This window comes from Prionailurus viverrinus, chromosome C1 (genome assembly GCF_022837055.1).
Source record: "Prionailurus viverrinus isolate Anna chromosome C1, UM_Priviv_1.0, whole genome shotgun sequence".
Lineage (NCBI taxonomy): Eukaryota > Metazoa > Chordata > Mammalia > Carnivora > Felidae > Prionailurus > Prionailurus viverrinus.
Genome location: NC_062568.1, coordinates 51,306,369 through 51,320,677, shown reverse-complemented (window position 1 = coordinate 51,320,677; position 14,309 = coordinate 51,306,369). Strand labels below are relative to the sequence as shown.

Genomic DNA, 14,309 nt, shown 5'->3' with positions numbered 1-14,309 from the left:
TGTCAAGTTGGGGTTCACAGTTACATTTATGGAGAGAAAGGGGGTAGGTGAGCAAATAGTTTTTATATAGTTCAGAAAATAAAATGCCTAAGCAGAATGAGCGGAGTTCTAATTGGGAATGTTGCAGATGTGAAACCAGCATTCTGAATCTACCAGAGAAGGTTTCAGAACTTTTCGTCTGTAATAGAGGTAGAAGTTTGGTGGCGTCATGGGAATAAGGTAGATTTTTCCATAACAGAGCGGTGACAACACAGAAATAACTCCAGCATTAACCTATCCTAAGTGGCAAACACAAAAGTAGGAATTAAGAACTAAGTTTTCAGGTTACCTCTGCTATTAGTTGCTATTTGGAGATGAATGAGAGCAGAGTTACGAAAAATAGTAACAGTACATCTTGTTCATATGTACAAATTATTAACAAATGGAACAAAAGAAAACTACATAAAGTTGTTTCTTAAACAATTGTTTATTGTCTTTATACCATAGCACCATAATTTTGTTAAGGGCACAAGACTGCCCACTGAATCTTGCATTTTAAAAAAACAAAACAAGGAACCCAAACATTTACCACCTAAGGAATTTGGGGTTACATTAAGTGTTACCTCTATGTAGAAAAACCCTGCTAAAACATCTTACACTCTATGCAAAATGTGTGCATTCCAAATAAATAGTGAGAATAGAGCACAATCTCTAAACCTCTTAAATGCCTAGAAATCCTATATGTTAACTACTCTGTTCTGGACTTGATAGTGCCAAGTCCCTGTAAATTGTAATCCGTGTGCAAGGGACTCTCCAAATACAACCAAGCACAAGTGATAACAAAGGAGAGGGAACATAGGCACTACAAGTTCTAATAAACAGAGAGTCCCAATTCAGCTTTGAATTTTTCGTATCTTTCTAGGTTTCAAATTTTCAGTATTTGTGACGATTTTAAAAATAAGGTTTATGATTTGCAAATGTACAAAGTTTAACATATGACAAATGTAAAAATGCCAATGGCTACATGTATTTATTTTTTTTTATTACTGTTTTTTATTTTTGAGAGAGAAACAGAGCATGAGCAGGGGAGGGGCAGAGAGAGAGGGAAACACAGAATCCAAAGCAGGCTCCAGGCTCCAAGCTGTCAGCACAGAGCCCAATGCAGGGCTTGAACTCTGGAACCTCGAGATCATGACCTGAGCTGAAGCCGGACACTTAACCAACTGAGCCACCCAGGTGCCCCGCCAATGGCTAAATATAAATAAAATAATACCAAATATAGATATATAAAGCTATTATGATAAAAGACATTATCAGGCATCACTATATATTCCACCCAATAATCTCATAAATCAAAGCTTTTAGCTGTCTGGATTCATATGTGACTGTATTCTTTCCAGTATGCATTCTTTCTTCTTCCAGAGGTTGTTCAATCACGGCAGGTATGTTCCTGCCATAAAGTTCACATTGTTCTAGAAACTGGACACATTCTTGAATAACACTGTCACGAAGCACGATCGTGTGTTTTGACATGTTTTCTAATAAGGACAGGAAGCATCTTTTGGCATAATACCAGGTATCAGTTCCCAGTTTCTTATGATAAGGCTCCAGGCTTTTGATCACCCGAGAAATACCAAAGTCATAATTTCCTTTGGCACAATAAAGTGTGCCTATCACCAAATTCACAATGCAGAGGTGGTAGATTTTCTTATCGGGGTCATCATAGGACAGCTGCTCTTCCTCCTTTTCAATTTTCCTCATCAACTCCTCAGCTTCTTCATTCTGACTTGTCATAATATATGAAACACACAGGTTAGCCAGCACAACAGCACTGACATTCAGGATGTGGTCATAATGCTTCTTGACTATGGGTTCATAGAAACCTATAGCTTCTTTGTATTTGTTTTCCTGCATGAACAGGACATGAGCCACGTTCAACTTCCACACATCATGGTCATTACAGAATTCCACAGATTTGCGGAAGATCTTTTCCACCATTGGATAATTCTCAAGGTTCCAGTAGATTTTGGCCTGGGCCATCAACACAGGAATATACTTCTCCAGAGTGTCATCATATTCATTCACTGTCTTTTTGACAGCTTCGTCATCTCTATGGTGTCTTGCTTCCTGTACTTGTTTGGTGAGTCTCCGGAGCTGTTCAGTCAGCATCCCTGCTAGCCCATCAAGCTTAATGAAAGCCTCTTCAGGGGCTGTCTGGCAGGTGATCAAGGCATCCAAGAAGTCATAGAGATAGGGTGTGAGGAACTTGTAAGTCAAATGGGCATTCTCAGCCAGGACATCTGCTGCCAGGTCGAAATACTCATACTTACAGTAGAGCAGCAGCAGGTTGCCAAAGGTCTCCGGGGGAAAGGGGTTCTGTTGGAGCAAAAACTGTAGCTTTTCAAACCCTTCTGTAGGCCTGGCATCCATGTTCATTAGAGCCTGGTTGTGCAGGGTCACGGGGTCTAACTCTTCTTCTGCCCTAGGTGGCATGTCAGTGAGGGCTTCCTGGGCCGCCTCATAGTTTCTCAGTTGGTATTCTATGGCTGCTTTGAGGTTGAAGGCTTCCACCAGGGCAGTCTGGTGAAGGACTAAGGTATTGCCAACACTTCGAACATCGATGCCCTCAGTGGTCATGCCCACACCTAGCTCCGGGTGCTGGCGGATGCCACGCTCAATAATGTCTGCGATGTGCTTCAGGGCCGGCGCATAGTGCCGGCTACTGTAATAGGCCAAAGCCAGGTTGTAGGAAAGGTCAGGCCGGTAGCCCGAAGCCTGGAGGGCCGCAAAGAACTTGGAACACGCGGCCTCATACTGTCCCTCCTTGTAGAGCAAACACCCCAGGTTGACCTGACCATCGGGCTCGTTCTCGCCCCCACTGTCCTCTCCCCCTTCCCCGCCCAGTAGCTGCTCCACCAGGCTCTTGGCCCCGGGCAGGTCGCCCTCGCTGTACTTGATCGCGGCTTGCAGACGGAGGACGCGGTTGTGGTAGGCGGGGTTGTCCAGGAGGAGGAAGGCGACCCGGGTGGCCTCTGGATAAAGGCAGGCCTTGTACAGGGCCTGGGCCTGGTACAGGCGGTACTGCTCCAGTTCCGGGTGCAGCTGGCCCAGCTGCTCATAGCACTCGGCCGCCAGCGTGAACTCCTGCAGGCGGTAGTAGCAGTAGCCCAGCAGCGACAGGCCGGCGCGGCTCCTCGGGCTCCGCTGGAGCTCGCCGCCCAGCAGCTGCACGGCCTCGGCGTAGCGCGAATCCCGGATGAGCCGGTACACGACGGCAGTGAACTCCCCATCGGGGATCTGCGCGCCGCTCAGCCCGGCCATAACCGCCAAGCTGGTGGTGCGTGCTGGTTACCATGGCAACAAGCCCACCGGAAACGGAAGACACAAAGATTATTCCGGGTTTATAGTTGTTGGTTTGCGTGCTCCCAAAGTTACTTTGCTGGGGGAAGACCAGACTAGGGTTGGAAAGGAATCACTAATGTGAGGGTCTCATATATGGACTCGTCCCCGAAGACTCCAGAGTGTGAGCGGCGTTAGGAAAGAGGAAATTCCTCCGGCTATTCAGTGACCGAAACTCCACTTCCCGGCATGCACCGGCCAATCGCGCAGCTGCCCAGGACGCTGCCGCGCTGCATGCTGGGAGGCGTAGTCTCTGCCGGAAGGATCTGCGGTCGTCAGAAGGTGAGAGTTCAGGGACCTTTTCTTTCTACAGACAGCAGGATTACTGGCTCCCTGTTCTGTCACTTAGGTCTCTGGCGCAGAGAGGAAGGTTTAAGGGCTGAAGTCCCTTGCGTTTTTGAGCCTTTATAGACTATGTGGTGTATATCAGTAGTTTCGTTGCACGTTGTTTTAGTGAAAGAAACGGGAACTGAAAAGGCGGAATGTCAACTTGGCATTCTCCAATTAGAGAAGGTTCAGTTTTCAGGCCTCATTGAGGACATAATAAGAACAAAATAGTGCAGCGACCAGGAGTCCTTATTTTGTTATTTCCAGAGGTTCACAGAAGGAAAGAGTGCTGTGGATCTTATCTGGTACTGGGGAGGATTGCCTTTAGTTCCAGGTGTCTCCCTCTTACGCTACTCCCCCTTTTACACGACGACAAACATTATTAAGCACATATTGGCGTTTAAACCTGGCCCTACACCTTGCCTTACTCCAAATTTCACTACCAGGTGGAGACAATGGAAAAATCCATGACCTAGTCTTTTCCAAGGTGGAGTGGGAATAAAAGCACGACCAAAAGTATTCTCTTCTAACTCTCCAAACCTACTTAGTTTGTGTGTGCTTGTGTATGTGTGATGGGGGGGGGGGGGGGGAGAGAAAGAGAGAGAGAGAGAGAGAGAGATCCATCCAGCCTGTACTTGTCAGGCTTTAATGATGTTTGGGATATCACTGAACTGATAAAAATTGGATTTTCTTTTAGTAAAAAGAAAAAGAAAATTTCCTACACTTTAATTTTTGCCCCTCAGATTCTTAGTTTGAAGATCTCTGGAAATTTGCTACTGCACACACACACACACACACACACACACACACACAAATTCTGAATTTCCTTTTGTTACTTTGTCTTTATTTGGAATAGATGCTCTAGATTCCGTGTTACAACCTCAGAGCTATTTTGTATAAATCCTTTTGAATTTAATAGTGCCCCTCAAAGAACAGTGGAAAACTAGGGACTTAGTTATTCTATAAAGTTATAATGGATTACTAATAAAAAACATACCCATAATTTAGATTGATGTGGAGACTGTAAAATTTGTGGGGGATGAACACAATTTTATCAGTCAAGAATTAGAAAAGTAGACAAGATAGCAGAAGACAAAACTGGCTTATCCCATTGAGGTAGTGGCAGTTCTTAAGATAATAAAATTAGCTATAACTTATGAATGTAATAGGCAGTGCCTCTGCTGGTGGCCTAAGGTAAGGGGGTTTTCTTTCATAGCCTTCCACAGTCTTTCAGATTTCCATTGGCCTTGGTACAATCCAAGATAAACATAGTCCAGGTAAAAGCGTGTCTTTGCTATATAATTCAAGAATTCAATGCAAATCTCTTATTGCCTCAATAGTGTTGCAGCCCGTAAGTCTTCTCTATAAATAAATTTTGGTGCCAGTATCAACCATATTATAGGGCACTCTATTAGACTATTTACATATATTTTTTCTAAGCTTAATAAGCACCCTGTATTCTGCTTAGTAGATAGAGAAAAGAAACAACTGGACCATGATATCCAAAAGCTAAGTTATTAGGAAAGAGTGACTGTTGAATTAATTCAATATATGTTTATTAGCTAAGGTCTTAGTTTTTCTATTTTTAATTTTGTTAATGTTTTTATTTTATTTTTGAGAGAGAGGGACAGAGTGTGAGTAGGAGGAGGGGCAGAGAGAGAAGGAGACACAGAATCTGAAGCAGGCTCTGGGCTCTGAGCTGTCAGCAGAGAGCCTGATGCAAGGCTCATACTCACGGACTGTGAGATCGTGACCTGAGCCAAAGTTGGACACCCAACTAACTGAGCCACCCAGGTTCCCCTTTAAGGGCTTAGTTTTAAGGGAATACTAGTATGTTGGTTTTTTGGTTGTTATTTTCCCATTAGAACAACCACCTTGGGGTTCCTGAGTGGCTCAGTTGGTTAAGCATCCGACTTCGGCTCAAGTTATGATGTCATGGTCTGTGATTTCCAGCCCCGCATCAGGCTCTGTGCTGACAGCTCAGAGCCTGGAGCCTGCTTCAGATTCTGTGTCTCCCTCTCTCTTTGCCCCTCCCCCCACTTACACTCTCTCTCTCTCTCTCTCTCTCTCTCTCTCTCTCAAAAATAAATAAACATTTAAAAAAAAACCCAAAAAACAAGCCACCTTGGTTAGAGCAGTAAAGTGTGAACTTCCTGGCCTGAGATGCATCTGTAAGTAGATGTTAAGAAGTGATTGGTGGATGGCAGCATAGTTTCTAGTCACCTATTATAGCTAAAAAGAGATTTCAATAAGGCATCTGGGGGCACCTGGGTGGCGCAGTCGGTTAAGCGTCCGACTTCAGCCAGGTCACGATCTCGCGGTCCGTGAGTTCGAGCCGCGCGTCAGGCTCTGGGCTGATGGCTCAGAGCCTGGAGCCTGTTTCCAATTCTGTGTCTCCCTCTCTCTCTGCCCCTCCCCCATTCGTGCTCTGTCTCTCTCTGTCCCAAAAATAAATAAACGTTAAAAAAAAAAAATTTAAAAAAAAAAAAAAATAAGGCATCTGGATGCTATACTATCAAGAAACTGATTTCATCTATTTATACATTATTCTCCCTTGCTGAGAAGTTTGTCAAACTTGTGTTCTTCTAGATAGGACCAGATGAGGAGCCTTCTACTGCATGAGTACTGACAAAAGGACAAACTCCACCCATTTCAGAGGAATTGAGGGGGACTCTGGGCCACTCAAGATTTCCAGAGAAAGCAGCTGAGGAAGACCAGTATAACCCTACTCAAAGACTTCTTCCAACCCAATCTCTGGCTGCAGTCTTTTCTGGTCTTCAGCTAAAGGAGGTACATGATTTGAGGGATGCTAGCTAGTGTGCCTGAGTAATCAAGAAATAGGGTGCCTTCTCTTTTATGACTGCCTGATTGACACCTCTTGGGAAAAAAAATTAACATCCACAAGACTCAATATTTAAAAATCCTAATGTAGTTTAAATTCTTATGTATTAAGCTGTTACCTTTGGTAATTTGCTATTAAATCAAGGTAAAATGACAGAACATGGAAATTGGAAATTGCCTTTTATCTCTTTAGTCTGTTTCAGAGTTGTATCATGAAAGCATTCACCTTCAAATGGTTTCTTGGAAATGTATGAAAAACTGAAGAACTGTCTTCCCCAAATTTCTCTGATTCCTTCAGGCATCAGTTGGGGTCCCCTCTTTGTGTCAGTATCTATCTGTGAGTGTGGCAGCTAGTGGGGGCAAGAGGGATGCCATCCTATGTTTTCCCCCTTATTTCATGTGCTGCTGTTCCTGAGGTCTGGCTTGAAAAAAGCAGGACATTTGGCTTAGACAGATGGAGGGCAGGGTCATTTTCAAAATGAAATGAATGCACAAATCACACTGTGAAATTGGCATGACCATCACTGCTGCTGTGATAGACTGACTTTTATTTTGTCTATGATGGGCAGTTGGGGAAACGATTAGTTTGGGGGGAGGGGCAGCAGTGAAAGAAGGCCCTTTAATTAATGAAAGAAATTCTGGAAAGGAATAAATGGGGTGGAATATTATAAAATGTCATAAAGGACTGTTTTGTTTCCAACAAAATCTTGAAAAATTGGAGCATGTATCAAAAAGTAAGTGTATCATACCATTCCTAGCAATAAGAAAGCATTTGGTGGTTGCAATGAAATGATTTAGTGCCTTATTGAAAGGATTTAGGCTTTGACTCAGGGTGGATTTTGCTACATAAAGGGCAGCATGTTCACCATATAGAAGAATTCCATTCAGGCAAAATGTGTAGGAGCTACAAGCATGATGTTTGGTTCTTCATATGCTAATGTTTCTCCCTGCCAAAACAAGAGGTGATCAGATCCCATCTCTATTGGCATTCTCTTGTAAAGCTAATTGGAAATGATTGTTTCTTATTTATCCTGTAAAAATAGCCACTTCCTCTTAGTAAACACTTTATTTATAAGTGTTTCAACCTTAGCTCTGATTAAGCATTTTCCTTAATAAAGGAAAACCGTCTGCAAAACCATTTGCCAAGTTATTATTTCTGTTTCCCGTCCATTCCAGGCCATTTTCTGCAGGATGGCCAGATTGAGAGGCTCAGATTCCTTGCTTCCTCTAGAGTCCAGCTTGATTTTTTTGTTCCTCCCTGTCTATTGATGATGATAGAACTGACCCTCTTTCTACCACCTCTCACCTCTTATCTGTAAATAGGGAAGAAAAGAATAAATTACTGCCAAATTTGCAATGTAGTTCACTGACCTTTAGGGGCATCTGTTCAATCTTTTAAGACGTTTGGAAAAGATTGTATGCTGAATCCACACCAGGGAACATACACGCTCAGATGGTGAGAAATTTAACCTCAATGAGACTTAATCTTTTTTCTCTGGTAGCTCCAGCTCTATTAATATTTTATATAGTAATTAATATGTTTTCTTCTTCATATATCTTGCTTTTCATCGAATAGTTTCTATTTTGAGGTTTATGGTGTTATTATCCAAACTAATTTATTAGGCAGAACGCAATAACACGGTTTATAAAAAGGAATTAGTGGAGTAGACACAGTTGTGGTACTGCCATTGAAAAATGTATTCCCCACAGCTGGAGTGTGATGTGGAATGCACTGCTGGGGCTGGTGCCCACATCACTTCATTTGAGCATTTAAACTGAATGGGAAAGGTCTGTGAAGTCAATGGTCAGAGGAGGATATTCTTTTTTTTTTTCAATTTTTTTAAATGTTTTATTTATTTTTGAGAGAGAGAGAGAGAGAGAGAGAGAGAGAGAGGAAGCATGGGAGAGACAGAGAGAGAGAGGGAGACACAGAATCCAAAGACAGGCTCCAGGCTCTGAGCTGTCAGCACAGAGCCCTGCGCGGGGCTCGAACCCACGAACCGCGAGATTATGACCTGAGCTAAAGTTGGACGCTTAACCAACTGAGCCACCCAGGTGCCCCTCAAAGGATGATATTCTTAAAGTTGTTATCAGCCTCAGAACACATTTTCTGACTTGCAAAGCCTCCAAACTGTTTTTCTACCAGGAGCCATCCATGATGGTTTTGACAACCAGCTATCCAATTGTCTCAAAAGTACAGTACTCTTTTTTAAGGCTTTCTCTGCAGAAAGTTGTGGAATGTACTCCTAGGGCCTGTGCTGGTGGACTAGGAGACCCAACTCAGAAACGCAGCCTCTCCTTCAAGCCTCCTGCTCCCAAACTCCCTATATCCAATAAGTACACATCTGACAGTCTGCCTGTGAAATATATTAACTCTGTATATTTCTCTCCAAATTCCATTACTGTTGCCCTGCTTTCTGCCACCACCATCTCTCTTCCAGATCTGCAACAAGTCTCCTAAATGACTTCCCCTCATCTCTTCCTAGGGCCCTTACAAAGATTTCAAGGCACTTTGTCTCCCTTCTTTATTAAGGGTTTTACTCTGGGGATCTCCTTGTGCAAAACAGAATTCCCACTGGCTTTGCTTCCTCAGTTAGAGTTTCTGTCTCAGGTGTGTAAGTGTTGTCATTCATTTTAATGATTCTTGCTGCCTGAATGTAGGGGAATGTCTTGGGACTGAGACTCCAAATGGTTTTGAAGGGATGGTTGCTATATGTGGTAGTAGAAGTTGAGAATGATGTAGAACTTCAATTGATTTAGTCACCTTCTCCTACTGAATAATTTAATAACATTATTTTGTTTTATAAGCACATCAAATCCTTTTCTTACCTCTGGACTTCTGTGCATAGAGGGGTTCTTTGCCTTTTCTGTGACTATAGAAATGATTTTATTCTTCTCTAGCCTCAGCAAATGGAACCCTGCAGACCTTGCCTTTTATCTGTAAAGTACCCTTAAAAACAACAACAGCAACAAAAACAGCAACAAGGAAATAAAAAACTGAATGAAGACATAAATAGGTCCCCAGGTGGCATAACACAGTTGAAAGAGGCTACTAGTTCAGCATAAAACCATCTGAAGTCAAATACCTGTCCTTCCATGGTCAACAGTATAGCCATGGAAAAGATTCTTAACCTCACTAAGTTGCAGTTCCCTTATTGGCAATACAGGGACCAAAATAATTTCTTTGTTCAAGATAATACAAAGCATCTGGCTCATAGTAGGTACTTAATACATTTTAACAGTTTTTGTTACATAAATGGAGATATTGATATTCCTTGGGATTCTTATTAGAGTATCTTAAGCTTAAATAACTATAGGTCAAAACTATTAAGTTGAACGTTTGCATCCAGGAGTGGACATTCTCCTGACATTTCAGATGCTATATTCCTAAGAGTGCCTGATAAACTCCAGAAAGTGGAGGAGCTATTACCTGTTGTTCTTCACTAAACCTGCTTCTCTAAGAAATTAAAGCATCAAATTTAATAGTACAATTTGTTCATTCATCAAATTAGTGAGTGTTTACTTTACCCAAGGCGCTGTGCATTGTGGAGAATCCAGAACCTTCAAGAAACTTACAGTCTAGGGGAGATACTATAAGTACATCAAAAATTTGCAACCCAGACAATATATGCAGTGCCTCATGAGTGGTAAAACATGACATAGAGGTTCAGAGTTTATAGTAAAAACAAACCAGCATTTGGCTAGGGCAGCGGTTTATAACTGTATTAGGTACTTTGCTTCTCCCTTTTATAGCAAATATTTTCCAAGGCCCTCTTTATTGTTTTGAAATGAAATTTATATACGATATATAGCATCCTATGCACATAATTTCTCTTCTTTCCTTCCCTTTTTTCTTCTTTTTATTTTTTTAATGTTTATTTATTTTGAGAGAGAGAGAGAAAGCACATGCGTGGGAGGGTCAAGGGGGGGCGTGTAGAGAGAGAAGGAGAGAGAATCCCGAGCAATCTCCATGCTGTCAGCACAGAGCCCAATGCGGGGCTCAATCTCAGGAACTATGAGATCATGTTCCGAGCTGGAATCAAGAGTCGGACGCTCGACTGAGCCACCCAAGCGCCCTGTGTTTTTTCTTCTTTTAAGGAAAAAAACCCTTAGGTTCATGAACTGATCAGTCATAATCCTTGATCACCCACACAATCTCCATTATTGGTCCATGCATGGTCCTCTTCTAGTCTTCTGCTTATTTAGCTATTTTTAATAAAGTAAAAACCACCAGTGGTGCCACCACTCAAAATAAAAGGTAGGACCTTTACCATAATCTACATCTGACTCTGGAGAGGTTTTCCAAACCATCCTCCTGTCTCTCATCCTGATTAACCAAAACTTGAATCCCATGTTTGGTGTTGTCTTGCTTCCATTTTTATACAGTTTCATTGAATCTATATGAGTTTCTTGAACACATTTTTATTTTAGCTTTATGAAAAAGATTCACATGTATCTCTTTTGTAATGTTATAATTCTAAGATTCATCCATATTGTTGCACGTGTCACTGTGGTTCACTGGTTTCAACTACATTGTTGTATGCCATTGTGTGAACATTCCATGGCGTACTCATTTACTGTCCTATTGATGGGCATTTGGGTTGTTTCTCGATATTTGCTGTTTTGAAAAGTGCTGCTGTGACATTTCGATGCATACTCCTTTGTGTACGTGTCCAAGACTTCTTCTGTATATATGCCTAGAAGTGGAATTGTTGTGTTGTTAGAGTATTTGGATATTTAATGTTAGTATATAAGCCAAACTGTTTTCTACAATAGTTGGTCTTATTTATATTCCCACAACAGCATATAGGAGATTCTAGAAATCCACATTATTTCTAATACTTCATATTGTCAGAATTCATATTTATTGACCATTTATAGTTTCTCTTGTGGAAAGCCCAGTCTTGCATTTTGCTCATTTTTTAAATTAGCTTATTAGTGTTTTTCTTATGATTTTTAGGAGTTCTTTGTATACCTATGATAGTAATCCTTTATCAGTTATATGAGTTGCAAGTCTCTTCTCCCAGTTTGTAACTTTTCACTTTCTTTAAGATAAAGTACTTAGGGGTGACTGGGTGGCTCAGTCGGTTAAGCATCTGACTTCAGTTTAAATCATAATCTCACAGTCAGTGAGTTCGAGCCTCCCATCAGGCACTGTGCTAACAGCTCAGAGCCTGGAGCCTGCTCTGCATTCTGTGTGTGTGTCTTTCTCTTTCTTCTCCTCCCCTGCTCACACTCTGTCTCTCTCTCTCTCAAAACTAAACATCAAAAAAAATTTAAAAAAGATATAGTACTTAAGTTTAATGTAGTCAGATTTATTAATCTTTTATAGTCAATGCTTTTTATGACTTCTTTTTAAAACTTCTTTATTTCATGGCTACGTTATATTCACGTGTATTTTTTTTTAAGTTTATTTATTTTGAAAGAGAGAGAAAAAGCACAAGTATGGTAGGGGCAGAGAGTGAGGGAGAGAGAATCCAAAGCAGGTTCCACACTGTCAGCACAGAGACTAATGCGGGGCTCAAACCCATGAACTGTGAGATCATGACCTGAGCCAAAGTCAGACACATAACTGCCCCTATTCATATATATGTTTTAAAGTTTTGTTTATTTAAAATCTTAATGCATCTGGAATTGATTTTTGTATATTATGTGAGGTAGAGACTCGGATTTTTTTCCAAATGGAAACCTTTTTTGTCTCAGTTCCGTTTATTGAACACTCTCTCCGTTTACCTCAATTTGACATGCCTTCTCTGTAGTATACAAAGTTCCATATGTATACAGGCCCATTTTGGGGCTCCCTATTCTATTCCATTGTTAGTTTATCAAGTTTTGGACTGATGCATCATTGTCTACAGTTCCATCATAAATCCAAATATGGCTGGGTAAATACCCCTTCTGTACTTTCCATTTTCAGAAGTGAAGTGTCATGGCTACTCTTGGTCCTTTACTTTTTTCATATATGTCTAATTTTTAAATCAACACTACCAACATAATGTTCCTGCTGTAATATGAAGAAGACATAAAAGGAAAATTATTTCTATAAAACAGTATGTAGTTTAATATACATATAAATGCTAGGCCATGATGACACTAGAAAAACATCCCCACAGATATTCAAAATTTCCCCTTAGAGTAGTGCAGCCCCCACTGAGGGCTGACAGGCTAGGGAAGTGGGGTGATGCCATCAAGGAGCCTTCAAGGATGGGTAGGATTTAAGTTTGCAAATATGAGAGAGAGAAAGGTAGGGTTCCAATGCAAAGGTAAAAAGCACAGGGATGTTTATAAAAAGCTCATCCTGATGAAGTTGGGAGTGAGTTGGAAAGATTTTTTGGAATGTGTTTTGTTTGGGAGTGGCTGGCGCGGGCCAGAGGTAGTACCTATATCACAACCCCTTGGCTAGTATAGTCTAACGCCCAGCTGACCCATCTGCTTTACCTTTGGGCAAATCATCTAGAGACTAAATTAAATTCTGGGAACATAAACCAATAAACCAAAGCAATAAATCCAGCTTTAATAAAAATGAAATAGGTTCCCCACATTTCACTTTAAGCTATGACTTTAAGTGCATTTACCTTGTATTTTATTAAGCACCTTTGTAATAACCTTTTTTTAATTGGAAAATATTTCCTATTGTTTCACTTTGCCTCTGTGGATGGCTTAGATCTTTTTTAAAACAAAATTTGTACATTTTAATAGTGTGATGATTGTTGCCTGATAAGGCTAGGTAGTAGGAGAGTGGGGAGAGGGCCTCCAACTTGGTTATTTGGTGACTAAGCTAGTTGAGAATTGCAGTCTTCAGTAGGTAGGGTCCCCAGGCTGCATTTCATTCTGTTGATCCTAAAGGTAGGAAGTCAAAGGAGAGGCTATTGACTTGCCTCTCTAGGAATTAGTTTTTCTTTAAGCTTAAGGGTCTAAGTAGCAATTCCCTTGAAAGATAAAATAGCTGTTTTTTAGACATATCAGTAAGACAGTCATGTTAGGACCTCCTTGATGGTCTCATAGCTGGTGTTGATGTTGCAAGGATATATTCAGATTATGTGTTTCATAGTGAAAGGGCTTTGAACCTGATTCTAAATACAGTACCTTTGAAACTATACAATATTATTTAACCCAGATGTTCACTGTACCCAAATCATACTCTTCTGTGCCATTTAAAATGGTTTTTCCTGCTAACATATTCAGCATCCCCCTACTCTAGGTTTGCCAGCTTTTGCAAATAAAACTGCAAGACATCTAGTATAAGGAGAAGTATATTTGGGATATATATTGAAAAGTCACCTGTTTATTTGAAGTTCAAATTTAACTGGGCATTCTGGATTTCAACTGACTAACCCACCCCCAATGTTTCATACTCAGATTTTTCACTTCCACTGACTTTTTGAATTATTGCTTTTCATTGCATATCCTCTCTTTAAATCTAATAGCTATACAAATATGGAAGACACTCATTTTCTTTCCCCTCTCCCCTGTACCATTCCCACTAGGTACTGAGTAGGAGTAACATTGGCTAAGGCGATGTATGTGAGAATGATTGTGTTAAAGAGAAGCAGTTAAACCCTATTTCTTACCCCAGGTACAATATATAGCTGTGTATAAAAAAGAATTTCAGTTTATTTGGGTGCCTATATATATGACATGTTTTGATATATTGAGCTAATTAAAATGGTCTTCATTAATTAGTAATGATCTTCATTATTTTTAAACCTACTGCTTGTTTCATTGAATGGATTTAATTCAGCTCCTTTTAATATAAGACTGGT

The 14,309-nt window shown here is 40.9% G+C and overlaps 1 protein-coding gene across 1 annotated transcript; it reads right to left on the bottom strand.

The window, feature by feature from the left end:
- Window positions 1–1,277: 1,277 nt before the first annotated feature.
- LOC125173767 (tetratricopeptide repeat protein 30B) lies at window positions 1,278–3,497 on the bottom strand. The gene has a single exon (XM_047873322.1). The coding sequence runs from the start codon at window positions 3,298–3,300 to the stop codon at window positions 1,303–1,305; it is 1,998 nt and encodes a 665-aa protein (XP_047729278.1). The 5' UTR covers window positions 3,301–3,497; the 3' UTR covers window positions 1,278–1,302.
- Window positions 3,498–14,309: the final 10,812 nt, after the last annotated feature.